Source organism: Rhinoderma darwinii, chromosome 5 (genome assembly GCF_050947455.1).
Source record: "Rhinoderma darwinii isolate aRhiDar2 chromosome 5, aRhiDar2.hap1, whole genome shotgun sequence".
Classification (NCBI taxonomy): Eukaryota; Metazoa; Chordata; class Amphibia; order Anura; family Rhinodermatidae; genus Rhinoderma; species Rhinoderma darwinii.
In genome coordinates this window covers 198,983,696-198,998,894 of record NC_134691.1, presented here as the reverse complement: position 1 = coordinate 198,998,894, position 15,199 = coordinate 198,983,696, and the positions used below count along the sequence as shown (strand labels likewise).

General features: G+C 38.2%; 1 protein-coding gene across 4 annotated transcripts in view; it reads left to right on the top strand.

The window, feature by feature from the left end:
- EPB41L4B (erythrocyte membrane protein band 4.1 like 4B) overlaps positions 1-15,199 on the top strand; it is a 592,948-nt gene that overhangs the window by 209,935 nt on the left and 367,814 nt on the right. For 3 of the 4 annotated variants that reach the window (XM_075826848.1, XM_075826847.1, XM_075826846.1), the window contains exon 15: positions 228-295. In XM_075826848.1, coding sequence (XP_075682963.1) covers positions 228-295 — 68 coding nt within the window. Of the gene's footprint in view, positions 1-227; positions 296-3,336; positions 9,112-15,199 lie in introns of those variants that run through there. The other variant, XM_075826849.1, reaches the window with a different exon arrangement.

Here is a 15,199-nt window from a genome sequence, read left to right as displayed (position 1 = left end):
GACAGTAATCTACGATCTATCTGCTGCAGCCTTTCCTGGTTGGACTGTGTATAGTGGCTATGACTCATATGACTGTCAGCCATGGACCTATTCCTCTCATGATTTGCAGTTGTAGGAGGAGTGCTGCCGCCCATCTGTAGTTATTAAAACAAAATCTATTGTTATTAATTTTTTATTTCATTTATTAGCAATACAAAAATAATAAACCTGTATTTTGCTTCCTCTAGCAACAGTACCTTCCAAATGTACAACAAAGCCAGCAACATTGGCACCCTCACACTTCTCCAAATATCAGGTTGGTTTATTTTGAGTCTTTTTCAATATTACTATTTATACAGGACTTGTAAACTAAGGTATCATGCACACACCGTTTCCGTTTTGCAGACCACAAGACACAGATTTTAGTGGCTTCTGTGTGCTGTCCATTTTCTTTATGTAGACACCAGAATGGGTAGACAAACACTGACAAGAATAGGACCTGTTCTGTAATTTGCGGAAGGGACACATGGATCCGCAAAAAAACGGATGTGCGCAGAGCACCATAGAAATGAATGGTTCCATGTGCGATCTGCAAAAAAATAAACTGATATGACACTGAAAACCACGGTCATGTGCATGAGCCCTTACAATTGTGAAGGGTTTGTAATGTGCACAAAAAAAGTTTCGTTTTTTAAAATATTGATTCTAATGTTTTCACTTAGACTATATTTTGTTATTTAGTTTTTCTTCAGGAAGAAGTAATGTTGTAGAGCATTAGATTAAGTTCACACGATAAAGATTAAAACTAAATAGACTAAGTTTGATATGCAGTTATTTTCTACTTAGAAATAAAAAATAAATACACAACCCTTGAGGTTTCTACCATCTAAAAACCAGGGACCGCCACAATTTTAACGAAAAAATTGGAAAACCATTTGTATCCACCTATTATCGATCGCATCTAAGGCCCCCTGCACAAGGCCATATCCGTAATTGCGGTCCGTGATTACGGGCGCGGCCGGCTACGGACAGTCATCCGTATTTGCGGACCGTGCTCCCAATATGGGAGCACGGTCCGTAAAATAAAAAAATAGGACATGTCCTATTTTTTGCGGAGCCTTTCTACAACCCGGAAACCTTCCCGGAAATATATGGGAAGGTGTCCGTGGGCAATAGAAATGAATGGATACATACTTTTGATTCACAATTATGGATCCGTAATTGTGGATCAAAATTACGGTCATGTGCATGGGGCTTAAGTATATGAACTTGGATTTGATCAGTTACTTCTCGATCCCACGTGTCCGACGCGCAGGACCCATTCACGCTGAACCAGTCAGTGCTGCTGACCTGACTGATAAAGGTCTCCGCGCACGATACAGCTGCTCTGTATACAGAATACAGAGCAGCTGTATCTCAAAAAGTCAAAATAATTTTTAAGAAAACGTAATTAGAAAGTTGCACCAAATACACTAATATGCATTTTTTATTTTTTAAAAACAAACCCGTTTTCAAAGGTGTACATAGCCTTTAATATACCGTAAGGACATTTTTTTTTTCCCCCATTTTAGGTGGAAAATCTGAGTACACTATATATTTAAACTATATAAGTTTTCTTAATTTAGAACAATACCCGTGTGCACATACAGCGGCTGCTTAGTGTTACTGCCTCTGTTCATCCATGGCAATATCTATTCGGTATATATGATGCATCTGAATCACAAAGTAGTTAATATGTTGCCAGGATAGAGCGTGATTTTGGATTCTATAGAAGGCTACCTGCTTACAATTTACACTTGCTTTTGCCCACTGGCAACATTCTGCAATTGTTCTGACAAAGATGTACGCACTCACCGCGTTTTGTTTTACACATTTACATGTCATTATCCGTGATAAGCTTGAGCAAACGGGAATATATTTTGTGTCCGCCAAGCTGAATTAATGTTTTACCTACTTCTACTCTGTCAAAGGGTTTCAATGTCATTGACTTTTTTTTTTTCTTCTAAACTCTCTCTGTAAATAAGCATTATTTAATTTGGCTACCATTTGCATGTTTTAGAATACATTTCATTATTTCCCATCTTTACCATTTTATGTTCATTTACCGCTCGTATGTTTGTGTTTTAATTATTTATTTTCATTAAAAGTTAAGGCTAAAACCACAACTCGTTTCTCTATACATTAGCAAAACCGTTTCAATTGGTCCGGCCAGACATGTACAACTGTATGGTCTCCTGCACACGACCGTGCTTTTGCGGCCACAATTTATCCACATTTTTGCGGATAAATTGTGGACCTAATCTTTTCTATGGCCCCATGCACATGATCGTGGTTTACATGGATCGGTGCAGGGGTCACAAATGCGGACCGCAAAAACTCAGAGCATGTCATTTTATGGTCTGGATTTGCGGATTCACCAATATTAGGGAATTGTGTATCCATAAGTCCTGATGACTCACGGATGCACAAGGGTTGATGGACCGCAATGGTTCCGTGGTTTTGCAGTGTGTATGAGGCCTATGCCTATACAGTTTAATATATCTGCCATTGATTGCAATATGAAAATGTATACTGTTAAAGCACAGTCAACTGCTTTTCAATACAGTTGGGGCTGCAGTATTTCAATGTATCCCTCATCCAGAGATTCACTGTAGCAAAAATGTGAACTCGCCTCTTCTTTTTCTCCCTGATTTCGAAACATCCAGCAGTGTTCTGGATGCCATTGGCTTATTAACTTCCCACTTGCATAAAATATACATACATCAAGTATGTTGCTGCATGTTTGATGCAAGCAATGGGTATTAAAGGAAACCGGTCACTAGACTTTAGAGCATTAAACCACCAGCATGTTATACTGCTGGGGTTTAGTGTGCAAAACATACCCCTCTAAAATCTGTCCGTTTAGCCTTTTTTCTATAAAGAAAATATTATACAGCGTACACTGTATGTAAGTAGCCAGAGAAGAGTCTTGGGAAGAGTCCAATGGCATCCTGCACGTGCTCAGATGAAGCTGAGAGGAGGCCGATACACCTGGACTGCTGAAACGACAGTTTTGAGAGGGACATGTTTAGGATACGGTTTCCCAGCAGTATCACAACATATTGGTGGTTTAGTGCCCTAAAATCTAGTGACTGGTTCCCTTTAATGTAAATTGTGAGACTTGCGCCCCATATGATTTTAAGTAGATTTAACAACCTTATCTTAACTTCCTAAACTCCAAAGACAACTACTTTTTTTTATATTTCTGAGTGTAGATGATTTTTCTCATTAAAAAATTTTTGTTGACCCATTATATGTGTACGTTTCATTTACATTCGTTACATTTGTAACTAACCAATGACTGTGCAAATGGCACAGGCCATCTTCTCATGATGACAGGGCATTTTGGAAACCGGCCTCCAGTGGAGATGGCAGAAACACACGATACATCCAAGATCAAAACCAAAGGAATTTGGGAGGCATTCAAAGCATTCTTTATCAAGACAAACTCATGACAACTTTGTGAGAACCATTTGACTAACTCCAGCCATCATCCGATATCCATTGCATTCATGAACTCATCTGTCTGTCACCATCTGAATCCAAGTTTTTTGTTAAGTACAAATCCTATAGTTCGTAAATTGTTCTAACTATTCCCTCAGGTAGAAAAATGATCTATTTTATTTAGCTGTATGGATTTCACACAATTTGTTTAATGGGAAAGACTGTACAAGATTGTGTTGGCATACTGCATTTCAATGGATAAATTAATGTGGAAAGGCTAAAGTTATATGTATATTGAGGCCAAAATGCTGTAGTTAATCACAATACGTATTTATTATTTTATTGCTGTTGCTTTAAAAGACTGTATAGAGTTTTTTGCTCCTTAAATCTACTCATGGTACGATAATGAGTTGACCATAACTAAAAGTTATGTCAAATCTAAAATCCAGAAATTGATCTTTTCCAATCATTGGGTAAGTACTTTATGCTATTGTATCGAATATTATGTGTTATGACCGAACGAAGAGGTATACATTTTTAAGCTTGTGAAACTCAAAACTGCTTGCATAATAACATAATATTGAGCAGTTTGCAATACATTCCTGAATAGAGGAGTCCTAAATTGTTATAGGTGCCCTAATGCCTCATACATTTTAATGTAATTTCATACAAGATGGAACCTTAAAGCGACCCTCCAGTCCCAGGACAAAATTATAAATTCAACGGGGTTTATGGAGTTATATTACCTGGTGCCCTCCATTTGTGCCCCCTCTGCCATGGATTTGCCACTTTGGGGTCTCCCCTGTGTTGTGTTGTCCCGAAATAGCCGAAACGCTTTGCAGACGGAGTCTAAGACACTCCCTTAGTACTCATATTGGCCATAACTGCTCACTTGAGCAGCTCTGGCTAATCCGAGAACAGCGGGAGTGTGTTAGACTCAGTCTGTGAAGCACTGTGGCCATTTTGGGACAACACAGAGGGGACCCCAAATCGGCGGATCCACGGCAGAGGCACACAACTGGAGGGCACTAGGTAATACTGCATTCAATCCGTCATATTTAAAATGTTCTCGCAGAACTGGAGGGTCACATTAAAGCGTACCTACAGTTATAGGAAACCCTTAATATGTCATAGACATGTCAACTTTTCGTCAGTAGGATCCAGGTTCTAAGACACCTATTTTTTTTTTCTTTTAGCAGATTCAAGCTTCTAGTAAATAATAGAACACATGGCAGTTTCAGCCTTCGTCATCTTTTTATGCCTCTACTATTATGTAATGTAAGTCAGTCTATGGGCTGTCTTCAGCTCTCGTTCGTGTAAAGACGGACAAACTCTATTAAAGCCTGAACCCCACTGATGAAAACTTCTCTGTGAATGTTTTATTACTGAATGAATGCTTTAAAGGTGTTTTGCAGGATTTAATAAGTCGTCAATTCATAATTTTAGATGTCCAACCGTCAGTACCCCCACAAATTAAAGTGACTTTCACCTTCGAAAACCCCCGTAAATTACCGTAATCCGTAAATAGCTTAAAAGACGCTGATTCAGAATTTGCCATTTTTATTTCTCCATTCACTTGGATTCTGTTGCTGTAAGCCAGCAAACAGGCCACGCATTGCAGTGAGGACTACTTAGACTCGTCATCTGCATTCAGCACGTCTTTTAAAGACCTCCAGTGGAAACACCACTTTCCATGTCTGCATTCCCCACCTGACTGTATATCACACACTACACAACTTTTATGTATACTGAACTTATTTAACTGCTGCATTGTCTGTGCTTTTAAAAAAGCCTCCATCTTGATTCTTAGATTTCTCCAGCTTTCTCTTCCTCTCTGCTTTGCTATCAATCCCATGATGCTTCAGCACAGCATCATATGACCAGCTAAAGATCATACCATTTTTGCATGCTGGGGGGGACACTGATTATCATTCTCTCTATTTTCCTAAATAACCTGAGAAACCATACGTATACAGCCAGGGAGTTTGCACTATATTCTTCTACATTATACCCGTGTGTTAGGAACCTGTCTAACTATCAGTGGTAGCTGATGATAGAAGTTTCTGTCCCCCCTGGGCAATACTAGTGTGGTACATGTACTACTGAAGCCTGTGATGGGTGACACATTACTCTCCATTAACTTAAGTAGTTGCAAGAGTGTTCCTTTAAGCTATTTACGGATTATTGAAGTTTAGGGGTGGTTTCGGAGGTGAGAGATTCCACACATGAGATCCTCATAGTTATTCCTCTCATTTGATACAGCATGAAACAAAGGATCATAGACGTAGCCCCTTTATGTGGATCAGTGGGGGTACAACTAATCCCAAATTGATGGGCATCAACATTAGCTCCTAGAAAACCTCTTTAGGGTCAGTTCACTAAGAGTTTTTGTTCCCCGGGCTGCTTTTAGCCGCACGTGGGGAAAAAAGCAGCATATCCTTTCTTGTCGCGGTTCCGTCTCTGACCTCCCATTGAAGTCAAAGGGAGGCAGAAAAAAAGCTGTGGAGCCCATTTCCAAACAAACCTGTGTGAACAGGGCCTTAAAGTAGGCCATAGACATAACTATACTTTGGCCAACATATTGGCTATACTTATGGCCTATGCTACATACATGAAAAAAGATTAAGCAAAGAGCAGCAAAAAAACAACACTATTTCTAATATCCAGTCGGCCGTTGATCAGCTGATTGTACCACAAACTACATGCTAATGGTTATAAAAATCCAACACAAGACAAAATTTGACAGATTCTGTCGTTTAATTGGCAACTTGGTTTCGTGCAAACGACCATTTAACATGATTAGGGAGCACTGTTTTAATCATCCTTTTAACTTGATATTGATCTGGAGCCTTTGGCCAGCTTTGCACCTGTAACCTGAAATTTGAAGTGTGAAGGCAAGTATATCCCACTCTTTTTCTTCAGTTGAGCATGGTTACAGTACAAGTCACATTAGGCTTTACTCATATGCACCACTGTGTTGCGTTTTTTGTGCTGCAGGTTTTCGGTGAAGCCTCTGCATAAAAAACAGGCAAAACAACACCTACGAATACAGTCTAAACAGTTGCATCTATTGGAATGCATTGAGTCACACATTCTATCAAATTCAATGAAATTGCATTTGACTTCAGCTTTTGGTTCCAAGTGACTTCTATTGGAGTGTACCAGAGAACCACCAAAGCATAGGCATTAGTGGCCCATTATATTCCCTGCACTCCCGCTATCTTGTTAGTGTGTGCTTTACCACTACGACGTGTGAATAGGAAATAAAATGAACGATTATTGCTATAACAAGAGCACATCCGTTCTTCATCTGCAGAACTGGCTGAGAACTAGTTGCATCTACACCTGAAGTTTTATTGAGGGTAACGTCACAGGTCCCGAATGACTAATTACTGCTCAACAAAACTGTGCATGTTGTACCGCGAATTTGGCTGCACAACTTTTAACAGGTGAAACAAGTTCTTTCAACTTGTTTCACCTAGTAGAAGCCATGTGGCCAATATCTGCCGTACAAAATCACAGCAATTCACTGTAAAATGTGCCTGGTTTTGGGATGCAGTAATTGACTACATGGCAAAAAGGCATTGTCATTCAGCAAGTGTGAATTTACCCCTAGGGTCCGTTCACACATTGTATGATACTGCACCTCAACTGCCGTTTTTACCACAATTTGATGCGTTTTTTTTTTATGCTGTTGAAAAACGCATGTAGCTTTTTCTATTCGGTTCTAACAGCACCTCAACCGAGTGTGAATGGAGCCTTAGACTTTGGGAACATATTTACATGAGTCGTTTGCCACTCTTTTGCTGTATTAATGAAAATCGCAGCCAAAATATGCAATAACAAATGACTTGTGTAAAAACACTCTAAATATAACCACTAATATGTAATATAAAACGTTGCTTTAGTATGTAACTGCCTTGCCATGTCGGTATACTCTGCTAATAAATCTGTATTTACTGTCCATTATGTGGAGCCATATGAGCCCAAGTGCAATGAATGTAGTAATTCTATTTTCCAAACTTGGTAGGCTTAGTTCACATCTGCGTCAGGGCTCCATTCTGCCGTTCCGTTGGAGCTGTCCGTCGGAACGGAGCCCTGACAGACACAAACGGTAACCATAGGTTTCCGTTTGCATCACCATTGATTTCAATGGTGACTGATCCGGTGCCAATGGTTTCCGTTTGTCTCGGTTGTGCAGGGGCTCCGTCGTTTTGACGGAATCAATAGCCTAGTCTACTGAGGAACGGAGCCCTAGCGCAGATGTGAACGAAGCCTTCGTGCTTTCCATTCCATAGTTTCTGGTAATGAGGCATACTGTAACCTGCAATTTACCTTGTCTGTGATTGTTTTATTGGGTATTATAGGTTACATAAGTTATTTAGTTTCACATATTCACAATCTAAGTGGCCTAAGTAAATGAAAGGGATCATTTATTTTCCTTAACTTGGATGTATATAAACTGCCCACTGTTTGCACAGCTGTGAATGGTTTTTCGAGACGGATAACCATTGAGGAATAAAAACACTTGAACTTTGTAGAACCTTAGATAACTGAAATCGTACCTGCTGCTGGGACAACAGGGATTTTACCACTGGTGCCTGTTAGGATGGGTGCAGTCAAATGCCACAGATTTTGTTGCAGAAATTTCTGCGAATGAAAATCTGTTCCATTTATCTTGAATTGGGTTTTTTTCTGCAGCAAGTACGTGTATTTTTGAACCGAATCTATTGTTTGTGACTGCACCCGAAATGTTTTATTGTAATGTAATATATATATATATATAATTAAGCAAAGAGAACTTGTTTCTTGCTTAAACCTAGAGAAGATATTTTTCTTATTTCTTTGCTATCAATATGTCATATCTATATTAAAGTAATGGGGTTTATGGTAGTATAATTCAAACTGGGTAACTTTTCAATAAATAAAAAATGGTAATTTGCGTTATTTTTATATGTTAGTGCCATTTTTTGCCATATGAATTCTCTAAAGAAAAATAAAGTATGAGATGCCATTCTACATGTGTTCAAATAAGATGTATACGGTATTAGTTTATATTGGAGAGTATATTTTGTGTGACCATGAAACATTGAGCCTCGTATATCAAAACTGTCTGACACAGTGCAGCTTTCATTTTTCCATAGCAAATAAAGAAATAAAATCTGTCCCCTGATTTAATGCGATCGGCAACAAGGCCAGTAGTTTTTAGACATCTTTAATAAATGAGGCCCATAGTTTTCTTGCCATTCCTTCCTTGTTTTGTGTCTCCGAGTATAACTATTTATATACATTGTTCTTTGAAAACAAGATGCTGAAAGTTAAAATTAATTACCAAGTAATTAGTCTTTTACAAGTAGAAACCCTCCCATAACACTTTCGTTCAGATTTAACAGTGAACAATGGGCCTCATTTATCAAAACTGTCAAAAAGAAGAACTGTTTATTGCTCAAAGCAACCCACCAGAACGTGGCAGAGCATTCCTTCAATTTCTCTGGAAAAATAAAAGCTGCACTGTGATTGGTTGCTACGGACGAACAGGCCAATTTTTCTAGACTATTTTGAAAAACGATGTCCATTGTGCGTCCGATATTTATATATAATATAACATATAGAAATATATAGATATCTAGATAAAGACAGATATATATATATATAATATATATGTATATATATATATATATAATCCTAGATGTGTGTGTGTGTGTGTGTGTGTATATAGTTATATTATATATTAATGTGTGCGTGCTATGGTTTTAAGAATAATTGAAATCTAATTTAGTCACTGAACTTAGATCTATATAAATATAGCCGTGTATATGGATGCTGTGTGTACTATGTATAGAGATCTGTATCTGTAAAAATACATACATTCATATAGTAGTGTATATACATTACTATATGAATGTATGTATTTTTAATGACAAAAGCAGAAACCCGCTACCACAGTTCAATACTTTTAAGATCAGGGTCTAAATGTGAACATAGTAACTGACACCAATATATTAAAACTATTGTACCCATTGGAGTATTGGAGATTCTGAATAGTACTGATAAAAAATGTCCACGCTACTGACAGGTGATCAGGCTATGAACGTATCTTTGTTTACAGATGTGTTCCCATCAACATTTTGTGTAAATCTTTATTGTATGTGCTAGGTACAAATAAAAATGACTGTTTAAAATATTCAATAATTTTTTGGTGTTTCTGATCATTTACAGCTCTGCCCATCCAGCCTCAACCTGTACGTACTTGCTGATGACAAATGCCACTCTATCGCATATGCTGAATCAATAAATGACTCGGCTTTTTTACTGTTCATTCATCACTTTCCTGAATCACACTTAAAATGTTTTACTTTACTTTAATATGTAGTGCTATAGAAGTGTTATTTCTCGCTGACCAATCTCTGTGGTTGTTTTTTATAGAAAAGTGTAATGACTGTTATTGAGTGGGTTCACTGCTTATATGCGAAGTACATAGTACGTGATGTTTTGAAGCTTCCATCTTGGTGCAGTACCTCTCCCCTCTATATATTACAGGAGCATATAGCCATTATTTCCCCATTTTACGATTCGATTTTCTCGTAAGTAGTCTGGGACCCAGCGTAAGTGAGGTTCCTGCTATAGAAAGACTTTCCCAACTATTTCAGGAATTGTAATACAAAACAAAGTATATTAAACCCATATTGATTTTGTGCCTTCGCGGAGAACCTTACTTGTCACTAGAGCAAACATAGCGACTTAATTTACAGTTAATACTAGTCCAACATTTTGTTACGCATGATTATTTTCACACTCATTTAACCCTTTCGCTACCAGGTTTATTTTTGCCGTTTTGCACCTCCTATCTAGGAGAATTTTCACCCTTTTGACATATTCAGTACAAAAAAAACCCAAATGATATAATAATAAAAAAAAATCATACTAAACCCCATACCAAAGTTAAAGTATACACCTGGTACAATGTGCCACTCAGTACTTTGACAAATTACATGAAGGTGCCTGTGTGTATAGATAGCAATTCATTTTGTGGCTGTTACCCAAGCAGAAAACTAGACACACACCGTCTAGAAATAGAAGTTCAAATTGTACAGAGTTCACATATGCCCATGTCTGCATGCACATAACTTCAGAAAATCACCAGAACTCAAGAGACAAAAAATTTGGTTTTAAAGAGGCTGTGTCACCGCATTATAAGTGCCCTATTTCCTATATAAGAAGATCGGCGCTGTAATGTAGGTGACAGCAGTGCTTTTTATTTAGAAAAACGATCTATTTTAAACCACTTTATGAGCGATTTTTTTACAAGTGGGCGTGTTTTACTTTAGACCAAGTGGGTATTGTACAGAGGAGTGTATGACGCTGACCAATCAGCGTCATGCACTTCTCTCCATTCATTTACACTGCACTACCGATATAGTTATATCGCTATGTGCAGCTACATACACAAACACTAACATTACTGTAGTGTCCTGATAATGAATATACATCACTACCAGCCTGGACGTGATGTTTATTCAGAATCCTGACATGTCTGTAGCGTTTCTGTGAGATTCCAGCAAGGCAAGCGTAATCTCGTTTGAGAAGACAGGTTACATCGTAATCTCTCGATTACGCTTGCCTTCCTGGAATCTCACAGAAAAGATTCAGAAGTGATCAGGATTCTGAATAAACATCACGTCCTGGCTGGTAGTGATGTATATTCATTATCAGGACACTACAGTAATGTTAGTGTTTGTGTAAGTGACTGCACTAGCAATATAACTATATCGCTAGTGCAGTGTAAATAAATGGAGAGAAGTGTATGACGCTGATTGATCAGCGTCATACACTCCCCTGTACAATGCCCACTTGGTCTAACGTAAAAACGCGCCCACTTGGGCATTAAGAAACTCATTAGCATAAAGCTAAAAATCGCTCATAAAGTGGTAAAAATAGATCGTTTTTCTAAATATAATGTAGGTGACAGTAATGCTTTTTAACCCCTTAGTGTCTAAGCCTGTTTTGGCCTTCAGGACCAGCCCCATTTTTGCAAATCTGACATGTGTCACTTTATGTGGTAATAACTCCAGAATGCTTTTACCTATCCAAGCGATTCTGGGATTGTTTTCTCGTGACATGTTGTACTTTATGATACTGAAAAAATTTCGTCGTTAAATTCAATATTTATTTGTAAGAAACGCCAAGATTTAGAGAAAATTAGCAAAAATTAGCATTTTTCTAAATTTTAATGTATTTACTTGTAAAACAGATAGTAATACCACTCAAAATACATACTAGTTTATATTTCCCATATGTCTACTTTATGTTTGCGTCATTTTTTGAACATTCTTTTATTTTTCTAGGACGTTACAAGGCTTAGAACTTTAGCAGCAATTTCTCATATTTTCAAGAAAATTTCAAACGGCGATTTTTACAAGGGCCAGTTCAGTTCTGAAATGGCTTTGAGGGCCTTATATATTAGAAAGTCCCCATAAATCACCCCATTTTGAAAACTGCACCCATCAAAGTATTTAAAACAGCATTCACAAAGTATTTTAGCCCTTTAGGCGTTTCACAGGAATTAAAGCAAAGTAGAGGTGAAATTTACAAATTTCATTTTTTTTCTTCAAAAATTCATTTGTAATAAATTTTTTCTATACCACAGAAGGTTTTACCCAAGAAATGCAACTCAATATTTATTGCCCAGATTCTGCAGTTTTTAGAAATACCCCACATGTGGCCCTAGCGCGGTCATGGACTGAAACACCGGCCTCAGAAGCAAAGGAGCACCTAGTGGATTTTGGGCCTCTATTTTATTAGAATATATTTTAGGTACCATGTCAGGTGTGAGGAGGTCTTGTGCTGCCAAAACAGTGGAAACACCCCAAAAGTGACCCCATTTTGGAAACTATACCCCTCAAGGAATATATCTATGAGTATAGTTAGCATTTTGAACCCACAGTTTTTTTGCTACATTTATTTGAATTAGTATGTGAAGGTGAAAACCTACTTTTTTTCTGAAAAAAGGTAGCCATTTTTAATTTTTACAAGGAATAAAGGAGAAAAAGCGCCCCAACATTTGTAAAACAATTTCTCTTGATTATGTAAATACCCCATATGTGGTAATAAACTACTGTTTGGACCCTCACCGGGACTTAGAAGGGAAGGAGCGCTATTTGGCTTTTGGAGCTCAAATTTAGCTGGAATGTTTTTGGGTGTCATGTCGAATTTGCAAAGCCCCTGAGAGACCGAAACAGTGGAAGCCCCCCAAAAGTAACCCCATTTGGGAAACTACACCACTTAAGGTATCTAGGGGTATAGTGAGCATTTAGGCCCCACACGTCTTTTGCAGAATTTATTAGAATTAGGCCGTGAAAATTAATATCAACATTATTTCCACTAAAATGTTGCATTTTTTCAATTTCACAAAGGATAAAGGAGAAAATGCACCCCAACATTTGTAAAGCAATTTCTCCCGAGTACGGCAATACCCCACATGTGGTCATAAATGTTTTTTCATTAGAAAGTAATTAACCCTTTACGAACTGATTCATGTTTTGCTTTTTCGTTTTTCCTCCCCGCTTTCCAAGAGCCACTACTTTTTTATTTTTCTGTCAATAGAGCGGTGTGGGGGCTTATTTTTTGCGGGACGAGCTGTCGTTTTTATTGGTACCATTTTTTGGTACGATGCCATATCGGTGGACATAAACGGCTGTTTGGGCACGCTGTAGGGCTCAGAAGGGAGGGACGCCATTTGGCTTTTGGAGCGCATATTTTGCTTGGTAGTAGCTCTGGCGTTTTGCTGGTATTTCAGTTTATAATGTTGGGGCACATGTAGGCTGGGCAGAGTACATCAGGGGCATAATAAGAGGGTATAATAATGGGGTAAATAAATAATAATCCACAGATATGTGGCCGGTGTCGCACTGATAAATGGTGCCCGATGTTATCCACTTTTGGAACACTGCACATTTTGCATCGCCATAATCTGGGAGCCGGAACTTTTTTTATTTTTTCACTACCGGAGCCGTGTGAGGGCTTATTTGTTGCGGGACAATCTGTAATTTTCATTGGTACCATTTTGGGGTACATGCGATTTTGTTGATCACTTTTTATTCAATTTTTCGGCAAGCCAGGTGACCAAAAACCATCAATTCTGACAATCATTTTTATTTATTTTTGACGGCGTTTACCCTGGGCTATAAATGACTATTATACTTTATTCTGCGGGTCGGTACGATTACGGCGATACCATTTGTATATACGTTTTTTTATGTTTTGCAGCGTTTGAGCAATAAAATAACTTATTTAGAAAATAATGTATTTTCTGTGTCACCGTATTCTGAGAGCCATAACTTTTTTTATTTTTCAGTCAAAAAAGCTGTGTAAGGGCTTGTTTTTTGCGGGACGGGTTGTAGTTTTTATCGGTACTATTTTGGCGTACATGCGACTTTTTGATCACTTTTTATTACATATTTTGTGAGGGGTGGTGACCAAAAAATAGTGATTCTGGCATTGTTTTTCTTTTATTTTTTTTGCGTGGTTCACTGTGCGGGAAAAATAATATTATAGTTTTATAGTTGGGGTCGTTACGAACGCGGTGATACCAAATATGTGTACTTTTTTTTTACGTGTTCATTTTTTTTCCTATAATGAAAGACTTATTATAGGAAAAAAAGCAGTTCTTGTTTATATCACTTATAACTTTTATTTTTACACTTTTTTTAAAACATTTTTATTCTTTTTTTTACTTTTTTCACTTGTCCCACTAGGGGACACTTAGACTTGCAGCTCTGATCGCTGCTGGAATACATTACACTACACACGTAGTGTAATGCATTTCAACTGTCATTGTGACGTGACAGTCACACTGACAGGAAGCCTACGACGACCACCCTCGGGGTGGTCCTCATAGGCTTCTGTACATGGCAACCCGGAAGCCATTGTCTGGCGTCCGGTTGCCATGGGTACCATCGCCAGCCCCCGTGATTTCACATGGGGGCTGCCGATCGGCGCTAAAGACCTTAATTGTGGCGTTCAAAATCGAGCGCCGCAATTAAGGGGTTAACTGCCGATATCAGCGGCGACAGGCCGCTGATCGGCAACGGGGAGAGCAGGGCTGACACCCTGCACAGTTAACCGCCGCTGCGGTGTAGCGCCGCGCGGCGGTTAACTGTCAAAGCACTGACGTAACTGTACGTCAAGGTGCGCGAACTTACTGCTCACCATGACGTACAGTTACGTCATGGTGTGTTAAGGGGTTAAGTGCCCTATCTCCTATATAAGGAGATCGGCGCTGTAATGTGGAAATTTTAAAAAAAAATAAAAAAAGTAATTGCTTATAAAACACAGGGATTACACGCCTTAAAAAGTGAGCGAACACCCACACCCTATACATTTTCTTAATGCAGACAACCTTAAAGATTCTTTTGTGCCATTATGTTTACTAATTTCTATGTCACAATGTTACTTGAAGGTGGACATGGATGTTATTAAAAATAATGTAAAATAATATATCAAGGTGTGCAAATTAATATATAGCAAGAGCTTGTGCTTTTAAAAATGCTGAAAAAGAGACCATACATTTTCTGGCCTTCATTCACAAATACACTGCTGTACATAACTACCGAAATCAAAATTTTTTGGAGTGCGCACATCATTTTGTTAGAAATACAGCTTAAAGGGATTATCCAGGAAGGGGGGGAAAAAAAAAACAAAGAACACCAACTTGAAACACCTGTATATCCATGATTTA